Raw genomic sequence first — 20565 nt, 5'->3', positions numbered from 1 at the left:
CTCTCCCGCAGCCAACATAAATCACTACGGAAAGAGCCCGGCTTCCATCTCCCGCTGACCAGGAACATCTCCAAGCCCAGGTGAGGTTTTTGTAATGACCACCAGAACTCTAGCATTCTAGAAAGTAGTATCGTGACAGATCTTCCCGGTTACACCCTCAGAGACATCTGCCCAATATCCTCCGCGACTGTCCCTATCAGGAGGGCAGGCCAGCCTGGGCGTGAAGATCCAGGTGCCCGAACCTGATTTAACAAATCGACAAAATCTGCCCATCAGCATCAAATCTAAAATTTCCCAGATCAAGTGGGAAATGGCAAAACAGTGTCTTTTAAATTGGAAATGCCCAGAAATCTCCCGGCTCAACACCGGTTTGTCACGCCACATAGCCAGGCACAACTTCTCTGACAACAGGCAAGGCAAAAACTTTTTCTAGAAAATTACAAAGAAAATGGTACTCAATAATCAGTGACAATTCCTCAAAAATAAAGAAATTAGGGGAGGGAGAAAAAGAGGGGGAGCTGCTCTGAAACCACCACAAGGAACGAACTAACTATAAGATCTGAATAGATCTGGCAACAGGCACCCACCAATCCAGGACCATGAAACTATGAACATACACTTAAAATTAACAAGCTTTAATAAAATTCTGATTTTATCATGTTTAGAAAGTAAGTGCTAAGAGGCTTAAATCTGAAATTAGGACTTTTTTTTTCTTCTTTTGAGAAGTCTTGTCAGAAGTGTCCCTCACTGAAGCTCAATAAAAAAACCCCCACAAAGCTCTAACAGAAACACTTCCCAAATCCAATTGCAGCTCAGTGCTCCTATTCCATGCTGTTTGAAGCAAGATTCTAATCAGCAGCAGTTTTCCTGAATGGAGTCTGGAATGAAAATAAACATATACACAAGGAAGCTTAAGTCTAAATAAAAACAGCATAAATGAATCCCAAATAGTTCACAGGGAGCACCTGTTCCTCCATTACCAGTACCTGGAAATGTTCAAATAAATCCCTCAAATGTATGAAACTGAGTATCTATGCACATGCAATATTTCAACTATTTTAAGAACATGTAGCAACAATATAAAGTAATTGGAGTATATCTGAAGCCATTCTAACAAGCTGGGACAACAATGCCAGGTGAGACAGACACTGCACTTGTACTTCTGAAATGCATCTTCATGTGTTTTTTTTTTTTTTTTTAATATTGTTCATGGATTTGCATATTTTAGAGCCTAAAGTGATTACTGCGGTCACTCAACTCTAATCTCTCCCCCAATCCCATTATATTGCTCCCAGAAGACTGACTAAAGTACATCTTGCAAGAAAACTAACTTTATCTTAAAGATTATAAATGATTCCACCATCTCCCCTGTCCGAAAGTTTAACTACCAGTTTGAGCAGGACACTGCTTCTGACTTCAAGGTTGAACTTGCCTAATTTCCATTGGTTCTTGCTAATCTATAAGGTCCCTTTCTATATATAATATATACATATAAATGCATACAGAGTCTGCATACATATACATGTTTTTTTATACACACACACACACACACTCACTCACTCTCTCCCGACACCTCTCAACCTCTTTGTTGCTAAATGGAAAAATAGCTCTTACTCCCAGGCAGAATTTTTGGGTTTTTTTTGCTGCTGTTTAATTCTGTAATTATTTTTGCTAGCTTCAAGTTCCCACATACGAGGGAGTATGCACCCCAAACGTATTTGGGTACAGATAAAAAGACAGGCCACTTCCCTTCTTTTTCTGGATATTACTTTTTGTATTTATCAACATTAGCTTCTTTGATCAGCGCACTGCATCAGAAGCTTATGTTAAGACTGTTATTCACTATGTCTAAGTCCTTCTCTACACAACTGCGTGTCAGAATATAGTCTTTCATGGTTTAATATTGTGTGTCTTATTCTTCCCCTTTCAGCATTACTTTCAACTTACGTTAGGCTGAGAACACAGTTAATAATTCAGGTCACTAAAACAGAAAACAGTCTTCATCTTTTCTTGACCTTTATGTCATCTACAATTTTGATCAAAAATCTGCAAGAATTTAGCTCTAGATCAGGGGCTCCTAAACTTGTTAACTTACCATGACCCACTTGGCAGTGGCAGCACCTTCCTCACCCACAGATGCACAAGAGGTTAAATTGAGATCCAAAGTTACGGCTCCACCAGTGAACAGTGCCGTGCAAGAGGAGCAAATTTATAGAACAAAACAGCTGGTGCTCAGGTGCTGAACACCCACGCTATATATACTTAAAGGGAGGAGCTACTTCCTGATGATCCCGTGGATTGGAGCCTGCTTGCAGCAGGAGAGTATTAGGGATGCTCCTCAAGTAGACAATTTATCCAAAAGGAATCTAATTCGCAAACGTCAGGACTTCACAGAAGCATTGAATCACAAAAGCTTTGAGGTTGGAAGGGACCTCTGGAGATCATCTAGTCCAACTCCATGTGACTTCCCTGTGACATGCACTAACATGCAGTAAGAATCCCCTTTAAAAGCACGCTCACAATCTGAATTAGAAGTGCTGGTGCAGACACATCTGTAGGCAGCATTCGTACGTGCTTTTGCTGCAGGAAATCAGAGCTCTGAAATTCTACTCCTGCTCCCGTAGACCTGAACCCAAGGGTAACCACAAGCAACAACGCCATTCCTCAATATCTCCACATAACTACATTTTGATGGTCACTGAACCAGTAATTTATCTAATGTGTGCCCAGCTAATTCTATACAACACAATTTTAAAAATCAAGTTACCATATAGCAATAACTCAAATGTCTTGGACACATCAAAGGGCACAGTACCGACGGAAAGAGCCCCCCACTTCTAGAGCAGGCATCAGTTCAATGAAAGCCTGCCAATACGTGAATTTGACGAACTCTAGACAGTATTACAAAACTAAAAAGTGTCTCAAACTCCAAACTGAAGACCAAAACAGAAGAATTCAGAAAGCCAAGAAAATATCCTCCCCCACCAAAGATTTGCATTTGTATACAGGAGCAATGCAGAAAGGTAGTACGTGAACAATATAGAGAATCTAACACAAGAATTTGGAAGTACTGCAAAAAAGAAATTAAAGAAGTTAGATTCTTGTTCTGCTTCTACAGGTCTTGTGACCCTCTCTAAGAAAAATAGAGAAGAGAATTTAAAATTTGAAGTAACTTCAATCTGTGTTTGCACACTTCAGCATGCTTCAGCAGCACGATGGCTGCATCAATGTAAAGATTTTAAACATAAGCCTATTTTTTAGATCAAAGGACCCTGCATTTTCATTTCAGCATTTTAGATGGCTTCAAAACAATCTTTCCAGCTTCTCTTAATTCAAGTTGATTTTAAGACTAATTCATCATATTTTATAGAATAGTTGAAATTATTTAAATTTTTCATTAGGAGAAAAGTCATTACTTGTCAATTCTTAGAAGAACATATGTTTTTATTTATTTTATTTAAAATGACATTCCTCACTGTATTTTTAAATTTAGGATTTGAGTCAACAGGGACATATGCAACATTCATTTTTGAACAGAAACAGGTAAGGCTGAATACAGGAAGATCTGCATTAAAATGTCTTTTCAAGAACATTTTAACATGAAAAACCTCAAACAACACAAACATTTAGCAAATATGGTGTCATACCTGAGTCATAAGCAAAGCTATAGGAAATAAATTCATAATGCCCACAAAGTCTAACAACTAGCATACAGCCTAAAAAATGTCCCATAACATGCTAAAAAATTAACAGCTTAGTAAGGTATTTTTTGTGTTTAACAGGTCGGTCACAAATTCCGTATCAGGATTTAGACTTTTATCTCTCGAGACAAACCTGTAGTAAAAAGAATGCAATCTCTCTAGACTTAAGTCAGAAAAGAAATCTGAATCTGATCTTTCAAAAGAAATCTGGGATGTTTATTTGGGCATTCATTCACACCAAGATTTTTTCTGCCTCTGTTGCTCAACACAGCTTCTGAGACACAAGATATCTAATATGATGTTTTATTTTGGCTATAGAGATTTCAGTTTTATTTTACTTGATTCTTCATTAGGAAAAAGAAAAGACTATAAGCAGCTATAGACATTTCTGCACTTGAAGGAGAGGAAAGCAAAGTAATATTCCCACTCTAAAAGGCGTATTTCAAAAACATTTCATCAGCAATCTCTTACGAGCCGGCAACCACCCTTGGATGCAGCATAAACACAATATCTGGGGTTAGGTTTACAGTTTCAGACGGAGCAAGTGGGGGAGCTGAAATGATGCTCACCAACAAAGAAATTCACTCAGGTTTCAGTTTAACAGCCTGCCAATTTTTCCACATCCTCATCCATTTGATCTTTTAAATAAAAGAAACCAGTTTCCTCAATCTATGTCTTAATCCCCAGAAAGCACAAAAAGCTCTACTACATACACCCTGTAGGATACTGCAGATAATAGCAAACATTTATTTCTTTCAACAACCAGAGCTTAATCTACCAGCAAAATCAGCATCATTAGTTTAAGCATCCACATTTTGCTCAGACAGCGGCAAATTTTACATTAAGTGTCCAATTATTTGCTCGTAAAGTCATATTACTGGCATTTTCTTCTAAGCAGAGTGGGTTTTAATTGGCAAGGACATTTTTTCTAACACTAGCCTAATTCCAAAGAATATCACATGCCCTTCCAAACACCATCTCAAAACTGCAGGGAAGCACACTGTGCAATACCCTTCTGAATAAAAGTGCCCAGTTTATGTCCATTAACACAAATCCCAGCCACTCTTCCCATCAAGTGATATTGATAATACTGACGAGGCCACAGTAAGCTTGCTTTGGTGGCCATTAGTAAATCCGATTTTTTTTTTTTAATAACCAATAACATGCAAAACACTTATGTTTCTATATATATCAAGCTAAAAAGAGTGATTTGAAAGAAGCAGATAAAATCCACCACACACCCACACAGACTGACAAATAACTTAGCGACTTCACGTTTAGCTAAACACAATATCATCGTACGGACACATAAACAAGATGAAACCACATAATATTCTTAGTACTATGAATAAAGATTAAAGTTCTAATGGCACAAATTTAGGATGAATACTAGTAAAAAGATCCAGGAGCTGGTTACCCCAAATCAGTGCTTTTCAAATCATTATATCATAACACCACAACATTTAAAAATAATGTAAAATGTCAGTTTCTGAAGAAATTTATAGGCAACCCTCTTCTATTCTAGTATCTGCAAGCCAAACCTCATATACAGAAAAGTTGGCATGCACTTCAGAAAACTTTTTAATAAGGAAGGCTGTTCTATGAACATCTTTTTTTGACATTTTAGATAATTAAAGATAAGAAAGTACTTTAGCCATTAATCCTTCTTTATAAATACTAGTAACTTAAATTTCAGCTTCAGCCTGGTATGCATTTTCTGTGCTCTGAAAAGATGTCACAGCTTGCAGAACAGCTTCCTTCTTTCTCCCCTTTTCTCCCTTCACTCCCAAATTGCAATCACCCAAACAGAAGAGCCAAGGAGGAAATACTAACTCCTGGATTCCTATGTCCCAACCTAGGATGAGAAGCAGGTGCTAAACATATCAGAGAGGAGACCTTCCCAAAGGGATAAAGAGCATTTGTGCTTCATTTTGATAAGTTTTAAGATACTGGTCTTTCAAACAAAACACTCCCTAGAGCAACGGTGGCAGGCAGTCCACAGACACTAATTTGGTAAGAATATAAATTCTGCCATTTTCTTCTCTGTCGTGACAGGTCAGAGCTTGTCAACTTGACAGGTCATTTGTGAACACAGTTGGAGACCTAAAAGAAAATCCTCAAAAGCAGATAACGGTGGCAGTTGCAGAAGAGAGCTGATCTTAGGCTTAGGAGTCAATTGTGTACAGTTAAGTCTATCTCAGTTTAAGAATATGAACCCTTGTCAGCTTTAAACAAGAACACACACTTACTGCAAAGAACAAGTTGCACCAAACCTAATACCATGTTTTTTCTCCAGCAGCAGTGACTGGCTACCCCCAAAGCAGACAAAAGCTTTATACTGGCCAGGCAATATAGGATAAAAGCTCTTTTTAATATAACATTGGGAATTCCACCTTTCCCTCCTGTATTAACTGCACTCAAAGGTATTAGAAAACTCTTGGTTTTTAGACAAAAAAAAAAGGGGGGGGGGGAAAGAAAAATAGCACTTTTATCTGATAAGTCTACCTGTAAAATACAAAATACCTGCAACACATAAAAATCCCTGATGATGTAGATTAGCATAAATACTGTATTAGCATTCACTGGGACAACTGACAGAAATCATTCATGCATTAACCATGGATTCACCCACGTGAATTCAATAGTAGAGCACAGCATCCTGCTCACATAGAATACAACCGAAGTGTTTTTGCAAGAGCATGTACATTAAAAACAACACAGGTTGCAATATGCACAATTACAGTACTCTAGCTTCTCTCCTTTTAAAAGATTTTTTTCAATAGCTTACACATTTATCAAAACAGAGGTATTTGTTGCAGGCTACAGCTTTTTAGAAAACTAAAAAAGAAGCAATTCAGTAATTTTTCAGGAAATTCCTTAGAAAAATATATGTCCACTTCCCTAATTACTTATATACCTTTTTATTTGTAAAAATTCTGTTTTGCAGAAAACTCTAAAACACCTTCAACTTTGAGAAAGGGACTCAGATTTATCAGAGGAATCAAAGAAGCACTTCATGAGAATCCATGCAAATTTGGCCAGGACATTAGCTCTAACATGGTCCTTTCCAATGACACACACACACACACACGACTTCGGCCATGATTTTCCCTGAAATTGCTTCTCTTGACAGTCATAGGCTACCGAACAGCTAGATAAGGGATTTAAGAGTATTCTCAGTCTTCACCTGCTTAAGTACCCTCACAGTGAAGAGAAACTGTAGATAGAGTTCAGCATTGGAGCTCAAATACAAGGCAGAAGAAGGGTGAAGAAGGACTGATGCAAGGAAAAGGTCAGGGGAAAACAGGAGAAAACAAGATAGACCACTTTCCTACCACAAATGAAGGGGGCTGAAACCAAAAATTCCTGATTCTCTACTAGCAAATACCTGTAAAATCCACCAGAAAAAACTCATGCTGTCTCTTCATGTCCAACAACTGCTCCATATTGCAGTTACAAACCTATTTTAAGTAAATTTATACCACTATTCCTATTCAAACAATTCAGGCAATGCTTCATGTCCTTAAGATAAAAACACTCCTGTGCGTGAACATCTGCGGCTGCAGGGACAGTAGAACATGCCAGCAAAAGGGGTTTCTGTCTCATAGTTCACGAGAAGATTCACAGGTTATGATTCATGATTCAAATCAATCTTCACAAGCAGTTACAAATCAAATGTTCCTTATTTCTGGGAGCACAACTTAAGACAGTACTAATCTGCAGAGCCTTGAACGTACAGGCGTTGCTACAGTAAGCAACTACAACCAAAGTTAGACTGTGACCTGACTAGCTGCAACGCTCAATCTCCCAAAAGGTGGGACACAAAAAACAAAGCAACCAGTTTTGATGAAGTTACGCGTGCATCAGTGTCCTGTCTAACCAAGCGGTCTGTCATTTGCTCCTCTCAAGGGGGATAAGGAAGATGAAAATAACATTTGCAGAGCATTTAGACGCCACAGTGCACCACCAGCAGAAGAGTTCAGCAGCATACTAGAAAATCCGTACTCTCAGGCCAATGTGTGAGCGGTGCATTCGACCACACGCTGAACAAATAATACAATAGACAAAGAGCGGTTCATTCAGAAGATCAGTCCAGTACGGGAGGGGGAAGAAGGAGGGAGGAAGATGGAAAAGGAGGAAGAATCCGATCACGTAATTATAGGTTTTATGAGAACGCATACACAGTAAGAAGCCATAGTAAGATTTTTTCCATACATCCTTAACTCTGTTTTTCTTCACTGTTAGCTTCTTGAGTATTCTGTCACAGTTTTCAGCTATTTTTAAATATTACAGACAAGCAACACATCGTGTATCCGTGTGTCAGAAAAGAAATAAGGAGCACACATAACGCGGTGCAATCTACTGAAAAATATGCATGTTTCTCTTGCAGCACACAGCAGATTCCATGACCATACAGTACCATTAGAAAACCAACATTATCAAATATAAATTTATCTCATTGTCTTCTGATTCAGGTAACAGGTTATACCTGTTATACTGCCATATGGTAGTATAAACATTTTACAGCAGTGGTTTATCTTGCAGATCATAATGAATAGTCTTTACAACATCGCATATGGTGCTGGGTTCATTTTTACACTGAAAACATTATTATTTGACAATTTATAAATACAAAAAAATGCATTATTATTGACTAATCTTTCCAACTTTTTAACTGCAGCTGCTATCAATCAACAAAATACAACCATGAAATTTTCAGACTTGCACAATATTTTTACCATTTATTATTTTAAAATAATCATCCGTACATACTTTCAGCCTTAATAAGAGGCTTAAGAGCCTTAATAAACACTCAAAAGCTTGGCTAAAGTCCAAAGAAACAAAAAGGAAATTTCAAGAAATTATTCCATTGTTTATACTTGGAGGAATGAAAAAAAAAATATATATATATATATATATCTCAGATTTTGTGGCTGCTGGCTTTCTCTATGAGGAAACAATCCAGGTTTGCTTTCACACATTTCTGACACTACAATATCCATCACCTATTTGATTTTAATTAAGTATATATAAAAAATAGTATTTTTGTCTTCGGAGAATTATCCCCAAGTGATGTCTAGCAGAAAATACAAACCAAAGGCCTCATTTAATCCACCTACTCCAGCTTTCAATTTGGCTCACAACGCATAATTGGAATTGCAAGTGGATTTAAAGAGACCATGAGAAAGAAGAAACTCACCATTCTAACTACTTCAGGGTAAGTCTGCTCTGTCAAACAGCCTCTGCTTATTGTAATGTAGTCCACCAGTTCATTAAGAGTGGAGCGCTTGTATTCTTTCATTTTAAGGTCTGAAAGCGTGTCCATGAAGTCAAAAATGACACAGCACTGTTGAAGTTTCTTTAGGAACAGTTCAGGCTGCTCTGAAGATGGAACGTCTATGGAACAAGAAAGAAATCTTTGTGAGTCTGGCATCTCTTTTATTATATAAAACAGGAATTCTTTTTGAAGATCAGTTTCAAAGGAAATCAGCATTCATACAATTTTTGTAAAACAGAACTCAGAGCAACAAACGAACCCCTGTATAAGAACCATATTGCTATTTACTGTATGAGATTTTGATTATCATGTCATAGCAGTAATTTATATATTTGGTCTTAAGAAAATAAGGTTCACCAAAAAAGGCGAAGCTTAAGTGAAGAATATAAATACAATCATATTTAAGACTTAATTCTACAAAACACCACTAATTTCACTGCAAGCTGACACTCATCAGCTTCCACTCAGGATAATAGCGGTTGTTAGCTTATACCCTAGAGAAGGAAGAAAGACCTGTCAGACATATCAAGCTGTATTGATTTGTATTTCCAAAAATATTGCATTACTTACAATGCTATATGAATACATACATTTAAAATATAGTCCTGCAAACAAATTTTCAGTCTCAACCCTTATCCCCATGTTGAGAGTTTCTATAGCAGAATCAACTGTTATTTTACCACGAGACAATAAGGACTTCCTGCTATATTACATAAATGCAATACGTATTAATAGCAAAATTCTCTCACAAAACAGTATGTGCTTGGCCAACATCATAACCAGAAGGTATTGCTTGCTTTTTTTTGCTCTGTTTTCTAAATTCTTAGCAGATAAGAGACTGAAAATAATAAATGGAATGATAATTTTTTTCTTACTGGTTTGCTAGTCTACCAAATGTTTCAAAAAAATGCACAGAAAGCTTAGTTTATCTAATGCTCATGTACACAAGAGGCTGATGCTAACAAAAAAGCTGTAGAAAGTAAATACACATTTTTATTTTGAAATATGTTCTCAAACTGATTCTATTTCTTTAAGGCACAACAGCTCTGCCAACACAAAAACCCAGCAAAGGATCTTCGAAGCAATAATGCAACACACAAGTGAAAATTTGTGTTTTCATTTCAACTAGAAAATTTTCATATTTTGAAAATAAATAAACAAATAAATAATATTTTGAAGTTTGTATTTCTCAAGACTTTTACATGCTAGCATAAAGGCCAGTCAGAGATAGGTTTGTTCTTATCTTTCAAATACTGAGTTTGTCAAGTTAGGGAATACTTGGTAAACAAAGAAGCTGCTCAATTTTCAGCAGTTTTATGGACAAAGGACTCAACCTGTTTTAATTAAAATCACATACAAAACAGTTACTAATTTCAAGTTCGAAAGATCTGTGAAATATTACAAGGTCATCATATTAAAAATGTGATTTTAAAAATTACTGATAGAGATGTGAGGACCCCGAGACACTTCACATCCACTCTCTGCATTGCTTAATCACTGAAATGAATAAATATGGATTGCAGTACAAATAAATATTCTATGTGGTTTTTGATCTGACATGGTAAAGCACAACAGTCTATTTAACCTTCTTTGCTTACAGCACTGCAGCAGTTATAGGATTCAATAGGTTATCAAACTGTTTCCAACACAGAACAAACATGATCTTGGCTAAGTTTAATGGACAGTAGAGGCAGCGTGCCCTAATTTCATATTCATTAGGCTAAGCTTTGTAACAGCTGTGTCCAAAAAAAAAAAAAATATATGGCAATGACACCACACTTCATATCATCCTTTTAATTGTCCATCCCACATTCCCAGAGGCTTTATTCATCTATGGCACAGAAGATGACAGGAACGTGGTCCTGCAGAGCTCCAAAGGAGACAAATTCCCTTTGGGAAAACAGCAGGTAACAAAGCCCAGTTATCCTAAAGACATTTTGCAAGTCTAGGGGTAAGAGAAAGTCATTAACCCTCACTCAATGCAAAAAAAGGCCGCTTCCGAGAGTGTCCTGTCTAAGACAAGAACCAGTCTGAAGCCTTACAGGAGATCACAGGCCTGAAGCAGCAAAGCATTTATGAAGGGTCAAGTGGTCATGTTCCCTGTTTCTTCACTATCTTCCCCCAAATGCAAAATAATAATAAATAAAAATTAAGAAAAAAAAAAAAAAAAAGCCTGAAGCTGACTCTTTTACAGAATTAACAATTAACAATTTCCTCCAAAAGACATACTGTAAATACAAACTGGAAAAGATCTACAAGTGCAATTGCTTACTTTTCAAGAAGAGTATTACATTTAATTATAACCTGCACTCTTTCTCACACTATCTGTAATCCACCATATAACTTTACAACATGTAAATAGTATCAATAAAATCTATGATGTTATGTATGCACGATTTTTTGTTTGCAGTCTTCTATAGCTTGCATACTTTTGCTTTGGCTGCTAAGGTAAGTACATCCAAGAATGTACTACACAAAGCTTTGTCAAAGAAAAATGCAAGCAAAAATCAAATGGAAATCCACTGAGATTCAATTCAAAGCAAGTTACAACAGAATAAAATAGCTCAAGTTTATGCTCATTTTAAGATTGCATCATCATTAAATACAAAATAATTAAAGCATTAAAATAACTCATAAAACCCTAAGGCTTCTCTCTGTTAGAAAGCTAAGGGTGTATAGAGTGAAAGAAAAAAAATATAATTATATTTTTCTCAGGAGAAGCTACTATATGAGCATGATATGAATTTCATGCCAGTCTAACCACATCAGCAAGCTACAAGCACTAAATGAACAAACAACAACAAAATATTGTTCTCGTCATATCTGCTTTTCTTTATGAAGCAAATTGCTATTTTTGCAAGAAGTTCCATATAATAATATTTTTAATTGTTCTTGGGAAGCAGGAGGTGTCTTGGGAATGGGTAACACCTAAAGCATCATTTTTTTCCTGCTTGCCAACAGGAAAAGTCTCCAAGGATAAACTTTTGCAGGGGAGGCAGGGGCAGGATATGCACAGCATGGAAAGAGGGTAGCAGAAATGAATAAAATCAATTTTCCATGTTCCCAGTCTTCCCACAAAGACCAAGTAATTGGTGGGGGCAGGTCTGGCATTTTCCTTATTTCTCTAACCCCTCTTTCACAGGTGTAGAAACCCAATAATACAAGTGGTGCCCAACTCATTACAGATGTTCACAATTAGCTGATGAAAAACAACAAACAACTGTGTTCTTGGCAGATGGATGCTCAGAGCTTTCAATGAATTCTGCAGTATTTTACTCTTGTATTAACAAGCAGCCAAACATTTAGGCCCCAAAATTTAGTAATCCTCGATATTACCATTGTATTTGCTCTCATTTAAAAGAAGAGAAAGTTGTGCAACTGCTATAATAAATCTGTGTAAAGTAAATATTGAGAATACTTCAATAATCTATACAAATAAAATCTAAATGGCATAACTAAGTGACATGTGGATTATGTCCAAAGCACATGAGGGAACACATTATTAAAAACTAAATTTAAAAGAAAGGTAGTCTTCTGTCTGGATGACTGTGGGAATTTTCAGGCTAAAAAAATTCTCAGTTTTCCCTCTGCCCATTTAAAATACAGTACAAAGTTTTTGATATGCTCAGAATATACAAAGGAGAGCTCATTGAAAGCAAATATCACAGACATTAACAAAATTAAGTTTAAAAAGTGATCAGAAAAAAAAATCAAGATAAATTATAATTTTTAAGCATACAGATCAACAATTGTCACTACAACTGCCAAAATACTAATTCTAAAATTGCCAAAGCATTTCGTTTTCTCTCTTAATACCTTTTTTCCAAAATAATCCTAATCCAACCAGCCCATCCCTTCTCCTCAATCATCTCTGCAACCTCTGCCTTCTGCAGCCTCGGTCAACTGAAGAAATCAAAATCTGAGAGCGTACTACACCATTCTGATTAAGAACATATGTAGAAAATACTCATGCTCACACTATACAAACTTTATACTGCTTAAGCTTTAACCTTTATATGAACTTACAAGCTATATACTTTACACTTTAATTTAAAAGGGGAAGTAATTTAAAAGTAACTGATTATGGATCAGGTGGAAATGCAAAACTATGCATCAGACTAGCAGAATGACATCTAGAGAACTGAGGTGTGCTTCCAAACATATTTCTCTGAATGGTACTGAAAAATGGAGGAGGGGGAGGCACTGAACCCTGGGATCAGTTCCCTGATCCACTTCATCCTGCAGGTTTGCAGTGAAGGGTATAATGCCAAGGAGTGAAGATTGCAGAGGGATTCAGCTGCTTAAGCCAGCACTGCAGCTGCAAGAAAAAGTCATGCGACTGTAGACATAAGAGAGAAAAGGGCCTAGAATAAGAATAAAGCACAATATGTTGCAGACTACAAATAAAATGTTAAGTGAAAACATGATATGCCCACCCATTGTACCCTTCACCCAAATGCATGCTTTCAGAATGTTTATTAATAACAAATTTGTTACCAAAATGCTGTTAGAGTAACTATTGTTTCTAGTACATAAATTACTGTTATTAATTAGCTGGAAGACAAAGTTCCGCATAAAAAACTAGCATCATCTTGCATTTTAGCAAAAACAGGCAGCACTTGGTTAAACACGAAAAATATAAACATGTACTAAAATCAAAATAGTGTGTCCAAACGGGAGGACAGAGATCGTTTCTCTTTTTTTTACTTGCACTAGTTTTAGGAACTTGTCTGTAATTTCCAGACATCAGAAAACTCCGTATTACTCACTTCTGCATCAACTAAGATTGCTTCCTCTACTGTTTCCCTATTAACTTAATGAGGTATTAATTCCCCAATTCTGCTTCAATTTCATCACCTTCCAGATATTTTATAGATCTGGGATTATGGTATCACTACTTAAGCAAAATCTCCTTGTGCCTAAAAAGCTCTAAAGTAATAATAACAACAACAAAAAAGGGAAACCTCCCCAAAACCAGCAATGTCCTGCTGAGTTAAATCCAGGGTTCATCAAGCCAGTATTTTGCCTCTAGCAGTGGTCAGACGGAATGCAATTTAGAGAGAACAGGCCACTTTCCCTGTGCCTTTTCTTCTCCAAAAGTGCAGATATGCACACTGATGACCAAACATACTACACAGAGCACTAAAATTATCACTGGACAGCCAAATAGTGACTACACTGGCATCACAGAATTCATTTGTCAGCAGTCTTCAGATCCAATGGACTCAGGTTGCACATCAAAAGGTATTTTTTTTTGCTAATTTTCCACCGTATAAGGATCTGAAAGTTGTCTTTTTTCTTTTTTTTTTCCACTTTTTTCTCTATTGCCAGTTCACATGTATTTTGTATGCCTTGTACACATCTGCAATGTTGTTTCTGCCAAAAATTACCACTGACGTACAGAAAGGAACAAAATCTGGAATACTCTCACTCGGCACATGTCTAGAGAAACATGCTATGAAGGATTTAATCTGTGCACGTTCTCAGTTACGTGTTGCGTTCCTGTAAGGAGAACTGGTCAGGTGGAATCCATCTGGAGAAATGAGTTGTCTGAAAGAATTTTCTGGTGACCGCTGGGAATGGATTAATTTTGCTGTCACTCGCAAAGCCACCAAGTTAAATACAATCAGCTATGGAAGCAAGGTCCTACCTGCATAGACTAAGCAGGCAGAGTTGTGCATTAATCCCTCTATTTCTACATCTGTCCTCACAGGTCACTATAAAGTTTCCATCTATAAGAAGCTAACTTTTTAGTTTTTATTCGGATAAAATTTGAAAACTTGAATTAAAAAGCCTTTCGGTCCTCTCCGAGATGCTCACTTCAAGAGGAAGTTTACCCAAATCCAGCTCAAAACTTTAGTTAATTCAAGGCCTGTCACACATACTCCATCACACAACAAGCTACACTTTTCACAGCAGAGTATTAGTCTTAAGACGCCAAGAAGTACAAATGTTTTCCCTCACTTTCTTAAGCACACTTCTTCAGAAATATAATCACTGTCCTGATTACATTCATTTAATTTTCATGACTGGCTGTCAATACTATGAATGCATTGTGGAGTCAGTAATCATTCACGTATACTAGGTGCTTTTTTTTAAAGCTGTTTCACCAACTCGTTTCTTATGCTTAATAATTATACAGGCAGCACAGCATTTAGGCACTGTGTTCCAAATATGTAAAGTACTGACATTATTCACACAGCAATAAATACAGTGGGGCAAACTCACGCTTTCATGAGTGAACACATACATCAAAAAAAAAAAAAAAGGCACAGCACTTGCATATTAATGTTTTTAGCACGTTTCAAAATCCATAGTTAGCAGTGTAGCACAGGATGTGCCTCAACACTTTTCCTGATAATCAGGGTCTCTCCAGACAATCTATCACAAAATTCAGAATTTTCCCTCCAACCACAAAGCATGACCCCCCCCAAACCCCTGGCCCTTTTCACAGAGCTCTTCCACAAGCATCATTTTGCCAGTCTGAGACAAGTAGCGTGAAAGCAGTGTAGATGCTGCATTTGATTCAAGTGTGCCTGGAACAAAATTACAAGTAACAGAAGACATGTCTATCAGATGTAGTTAGGCATGTACAGTGCCACATTTTCACAGCACGGTTACACTTTCAGAAAATATTAAACCAATTCTTTCGTTACTCATACACAGACTTCGGTCTCTTAATAGAATACATTGATGAAGGGCTGCTATTTCCTTCAGCAAAAGACCAAGAATAAAAGCAAAATGAGACTAAAGAATTTCAATACAGAGTGTTTTTAGAACTATACTTTTAAATTTTTTAAGTTTATGAAACTTCCACTGAACTTCCTGCCAACTTGCACATTAGGCATGGCACGGGCTATAATTTAGGCCTCCTCCATGCACAAACACCCCTCAATCCAGATGCATGGCTGCCAGGTACAGAGAGGAAAAGGCTCCTTCAGGCTGTGCTTTGGTCAGTCTACGACCAACACCTGCCCATGACATCACTGGCTATGCCAACAGCACCTGCGACGTGGTCATCTTTCATTCTGGACACGGACCAAAACCACATGCTCATTTGTCAAAGCTACTGATAAGCCATACTGAAACACTACTGCAACCTGCAAAAGCTTTGCGTTAATGCAAAATAGCACTGTGGACGTGGCACCTTCCAGTGAGCAGAGAACTCCCAATGTATGCCAGGTTTTATGAGTCTGGGGCACTGTTCTCGATCCCTAACATAACCAGATGAATCCACCACGAAACAAAGTTGCATCAACCTGTTGAACACCTCAGCTAAGAACAAGCAATCCAGGGATGATACAGAGGATGCTCAGAACTTGTGGACACCAAATGGAACGTGGGATTACTGCCGTACACGAGTATACCAAGTTCTGTTCTAGGTCCTGCCAAAATATAGAGTCACAATATATTTAGTAACGTACAGCGTCCCTCACACTGCTCAGCTAGTACTAAAAATTACTACTCAGTAGCAGCTGTGTCTTTTCATAATGGAGCAGCAATGCCTTCTAACCTAAGAAAGCTGACAACTCTTTTCATTCCCTCGTTGTTACTTTTCAGTTTTGCAATGAATGAGAAGGAGAGTTTGGACTAAATGAAATAATCTAAGACAGTCAAAGCTCTATCTACGAGTCAAAAATGACACAAGCTAAAGGAAAGAGCAGAGAAGGGATGGAAAAGGATAAAAAATGACACAGGAATTTCAGTTTAAAAAAGCGATGGGAGCAAGGAAAACCAAGTGGATGAGTGTGCCAAAAAAAAATTCAGAAGAGGTGGAAGAAATGGAAAGCAGCTGTGAATATTGTAAGAAGAAAGGAAGAGAGTGGGAAGGCAAGGAAGACAGAGCAAAAGCAAACAAAAAGCATTAGCTTAAGAGAGAAACAGAATGATGCAGAGCATAAGCAGACTTGGAAAAGGCAGAGGGGAGAAACCGTCTGGGGAGAAGGTAACCTAACGAAAGAAGGGAATGTTTTAAAAAGGAAATAACAGGAGCTCCAAGTGTTTAAGGAAAACAAGAATGAATGAATTAGTGGTTAGGAGAGCTAGGGGTTGGATTTGATCAAGCTACCACGTATTTGGGGATTTCTGGCACACTGTGGCATCTTTAATATATCTTGTTACAATATTTAGGATGATTTCTACCTGGACATGGAATTTATTTTTTAGCCCCAAGTTGATCATAGATTTTTTTGCTTACCTCTTTTTTCTTCCCACCTTTTTCACTAATATTTCAAAAACAATGATTAGGGACTTTTTTTTTTTTTTTTTTAAGTAGAGGCAAAAAGCTGGCAAATATACACATAAATGTTATTTCAATTTCCTAAATGGAATACGTGGCATAAGATCCTCACATAAGACAAAAATACTTTGCTGAAGCACTGAAAATTATTGTGGCCAATTTTTCTGAACTGACTCAAGCTTCTTTTACACTGGCTCAGAAAGTTTATGCTAGCTGTATTAAGTAGGTTATTACAGAATTGTACTTTCCAAGTACAAGCAAACCTCCGTTCAGATGAGTCAAAGTCACCAGGTTTGCTGAACTGTCACCAGAGAGGTGCTGCCCGTAACTGTCCTGTCACTTGAGGACACTGAACTGAAGTACTGAAGAAAACCTCAGGACACATTTGCCACACACCTTCTGGGTAACCTCCCCCTGTTAGAAAAGACATAGCAACTGTTCCTTGTCAAGGTGTTCTCAAATGGCAAGAAAAAAAAATAGGGTATGGATTATTTTAAATGTTCTTAAGAAACCCCAAAACTGCTCATTTTTATTTTCTAAATTTATATAAACACCAGCATATATCCACTGACAGGGGTTTTTCTTCTTCTTAGGCAGAGGCCTGTTAATTTAGCTAGGCATGTAAAAAATACCCAATAGTTTGCCAGGAGACAACGCTAAAATCTGGTATGCCCATCTTAAACTTTGGAGATCCCTGAGCTGTGTCCTTAGATTCACAATCAAAACACCCACAAATCCAAAGCTCTCCAAATTCTCAAAAGTCTCTCCACTACAAGAGTCTAAGGAAAAAGTCTTTGCCCTTCAGCTTCTTGACACTCCAACATTAGTAGCTAAGAAGATGGCCTTCTGCCTTCATTCAACTCAAGTTAGCTCCGGCTACGTAACCACGGGCATCTCCACTGGGGCAGTTTGTTCTGTAGTTGCTGCGGCAAAGTACCACCTTAATGTGACTATATTGCTTCTGGTATCACATTAGTTTGTGTCACTCCATGGGTTTGGTCTCTACCAAATAAGCATATTCTAAATGACTGCTGTTCTAGGTCTTCTAACAACTGAGATTACAATATCAAATTTTGCCCTGCCATCTTTGCTTTGCTTTGAAATATTACTATACTTTGATGCTTTAGGAATCACTTTAAAAGAAGAAAACATGTTTATGCCTAAAAAATGATTCTTTCCAAATATTTTCTGGCTGACAACATTGTTCCCTCCTATGTCCTCCAATAACATTTCCCAGTCCTAGCTTCCTGAGGCAAATAACTAAAAGTTGGTCTTGTGGGACACCTTCACATGTTACTTTACATTTATTTATCCAGATTGACTGCTTGATAATTACTGGAGTCATTTTATGCCCAACATCAAATAGATTCAATAGCAAAAACAAGGAAAAGATATATTTAGTCAGAATTAAACTCAGGTTTTTCAGTACGCTTAAAAAGCAAAAGCTACAAGCAGAATAGAAGCAAAATAAGCTGAACTCAACAATCAAATTCCTTTCTACTTGCTCAGCTCCTCTGCCCTAAAACACAGTACAAATACCAGAGCCAGGAACACCATGCAGACAGAGACACCTAATCTTTCAAGTGATTTCTCCAATTATTAAAGTCAAACAAGGGTACACAATCAGTAACTTCATGTCCCACTGCACCAGCCTACTCCTTTCGTCTTTCTTTCCATTAAAATCACTAACAGTTCTTCAGGCTTCTTTCCAATGTGTATTTTTAACTGTCTAGCTAGTCTCTAGGATCACTGTCCTCCTCTATCCATTCCCAAGTTTTCAGCAGAGTGCTGGTATTCCAAATGTCAGTGCAGATACAGGTCTCAGCTCATTATTTCAACACTGTAATGCCATTCTCCAACCATTTTTACCTTGTACTTTGTGTCCAGTAATTCTATAGAGGATCATGGATTGCACTACAACTTTATCTTGCTACACAGTGTGTAAATTTTCTTTGTGTTGTAATTCAAAGAAATTTATCAGAAAATGGCAAGATCAGCAATTCATTATGAACATTTCATGACCACCAGGTCCTTAGATGGCAAAAAAAAAAAAAAAAAAAAAAAAAAAAAAAAAAAAAAGAAAGAAAAAAAAGAAAAAGAAAAAGAAGAAAAAAGAAAAAAGAAAGAAAAATGTTTGCAAGTTCCAGACTATCAGGAATCACCTCCATGGAAAAAACACTATGGCCTGTTGATCTAAGATAGAAGAATCTTTAAGAGTATTATCCTCTTTTTTTGGTAAGATTCTTATCAGATCACAAAAATGTTTCCTTTTACTACATGACATGAGAATGTTTTGTTCTACAATGACTATCAAACATAAGAATACAAACATATCACTGCAATGTTAGAGTTAGCATTCACCACAACTGTGGTCAAAAGGCAATTCAGGACTTGTATTTGAATTTGTTTGGTACATCAAGCACATAATGAAGTCATGATAAAATCATATAGCTGTATATGCTTCCTGTAAGAGTGCAAAAATTATACTTTGCTTCTCAAATGTTCTGAAATTGCTGCGAGCCCAAATAAAAATACGCAATATTCGTTTTGTTCATACTAGAGGACTGTAGAGTTGTCCTATGAAATTTATTCAAAAACACTTAGATGCCTGCAAAGAATTGAACTGATAGCACTGGAAACCCAAACACAACTCTCAACCAAATGGGTTCAGAACAAGCACTAGGAGTGCTACTCTGCTTTATACTGACCCACTCATTTATTCCAAAAGTCAGTGGAGTACTTCATTTGCCAATGAATAGAAGTAATTAAATAAGAACTATTTTATATATAAAACCCACTGTTCAAGAGCTGAGGCCAGTATTAAAAAATATTTACACTTATTAACCCAAATAATATAAACACACATGAACTTATATAAAGAACAGTTTAGAACAGTTTAATTGAACCCTGAAATACATAGTGCCTATTCTCTTCTCATTTGGTAGCACAGTGATCTATCTTTAGTCAAGAACATATTCTATTCATGCTAATTTATCAAAATAGTCTCTCAATACTTTCCAGGAACACACTAAGCAATTTGACTGTCCATCATGTGTTTGCTTTCTTATTCCCTCCACAGAGGGAGAAATGTCTGTAATGGAACAAGATTTTTTTGGAACTACATACACAATACAAGATGTCATTTCTTGTAAGAAAAAGGGCAAGATTTAATAAACATACTTTGATATTATGATGGAAAATTGGGAAGCAAGCTGAGAGAGTGCATCCTGCAGTCTCCAAAAGGATCCCTCGGAAAGCTCCTTTGCTGACACAGGTTTCCTCTTCCTGCACAAGTTCCAGCGTGACAGCAAAATTCTTGGTTTGGGACTTTATTATTCCTTTAGTTT

At 37.0% G+C, this 20565-nt stretch overlaps 1 protein-coding gene across 4 annotated transcripts in view; it reads right to left on the bottom strand.

Annotated features, from left to right (window-relative positions):
• Nucleotides 1-20565, bottom strand: part of PPP2R5E (protein phosphatase 2 regulatory subunit B'epsilon) — a 72873-nt gene that overhangs the window by 20875 nt on the left and 31433 nt on the right. For all 4 annotated transcript variants that reach the window (XM_062577264.1, XM_062577262.1, XM_062577263.1 and 1 more), the window contains one exon: nucleotides 8902-9098. In XM_062577264.1, the coding sequence (XP_062433248.1) occupies nucleotides 8902-9098 (197 nt within the window). The remainder of the gene's footprint in view (nucleotides 1-8901; nucleotides 9099-20565) is intronic.

Source organism: Rhea pennata, chromosome 5, assembly GCF_028389875.1.
Source record: "Rhea pennata isolate bPtePen1 chromosome 5, bPtePen1.pri, whole genome shotgun sequence".
NCBI lineage: Eukaryota > Metazoa > Chordata > Aves > Rheiformes > Rheidae > Rhea > Rhea pennata.
This window is presented reverse-complemented; position numbering and strand designations above follow the sequence as displayed.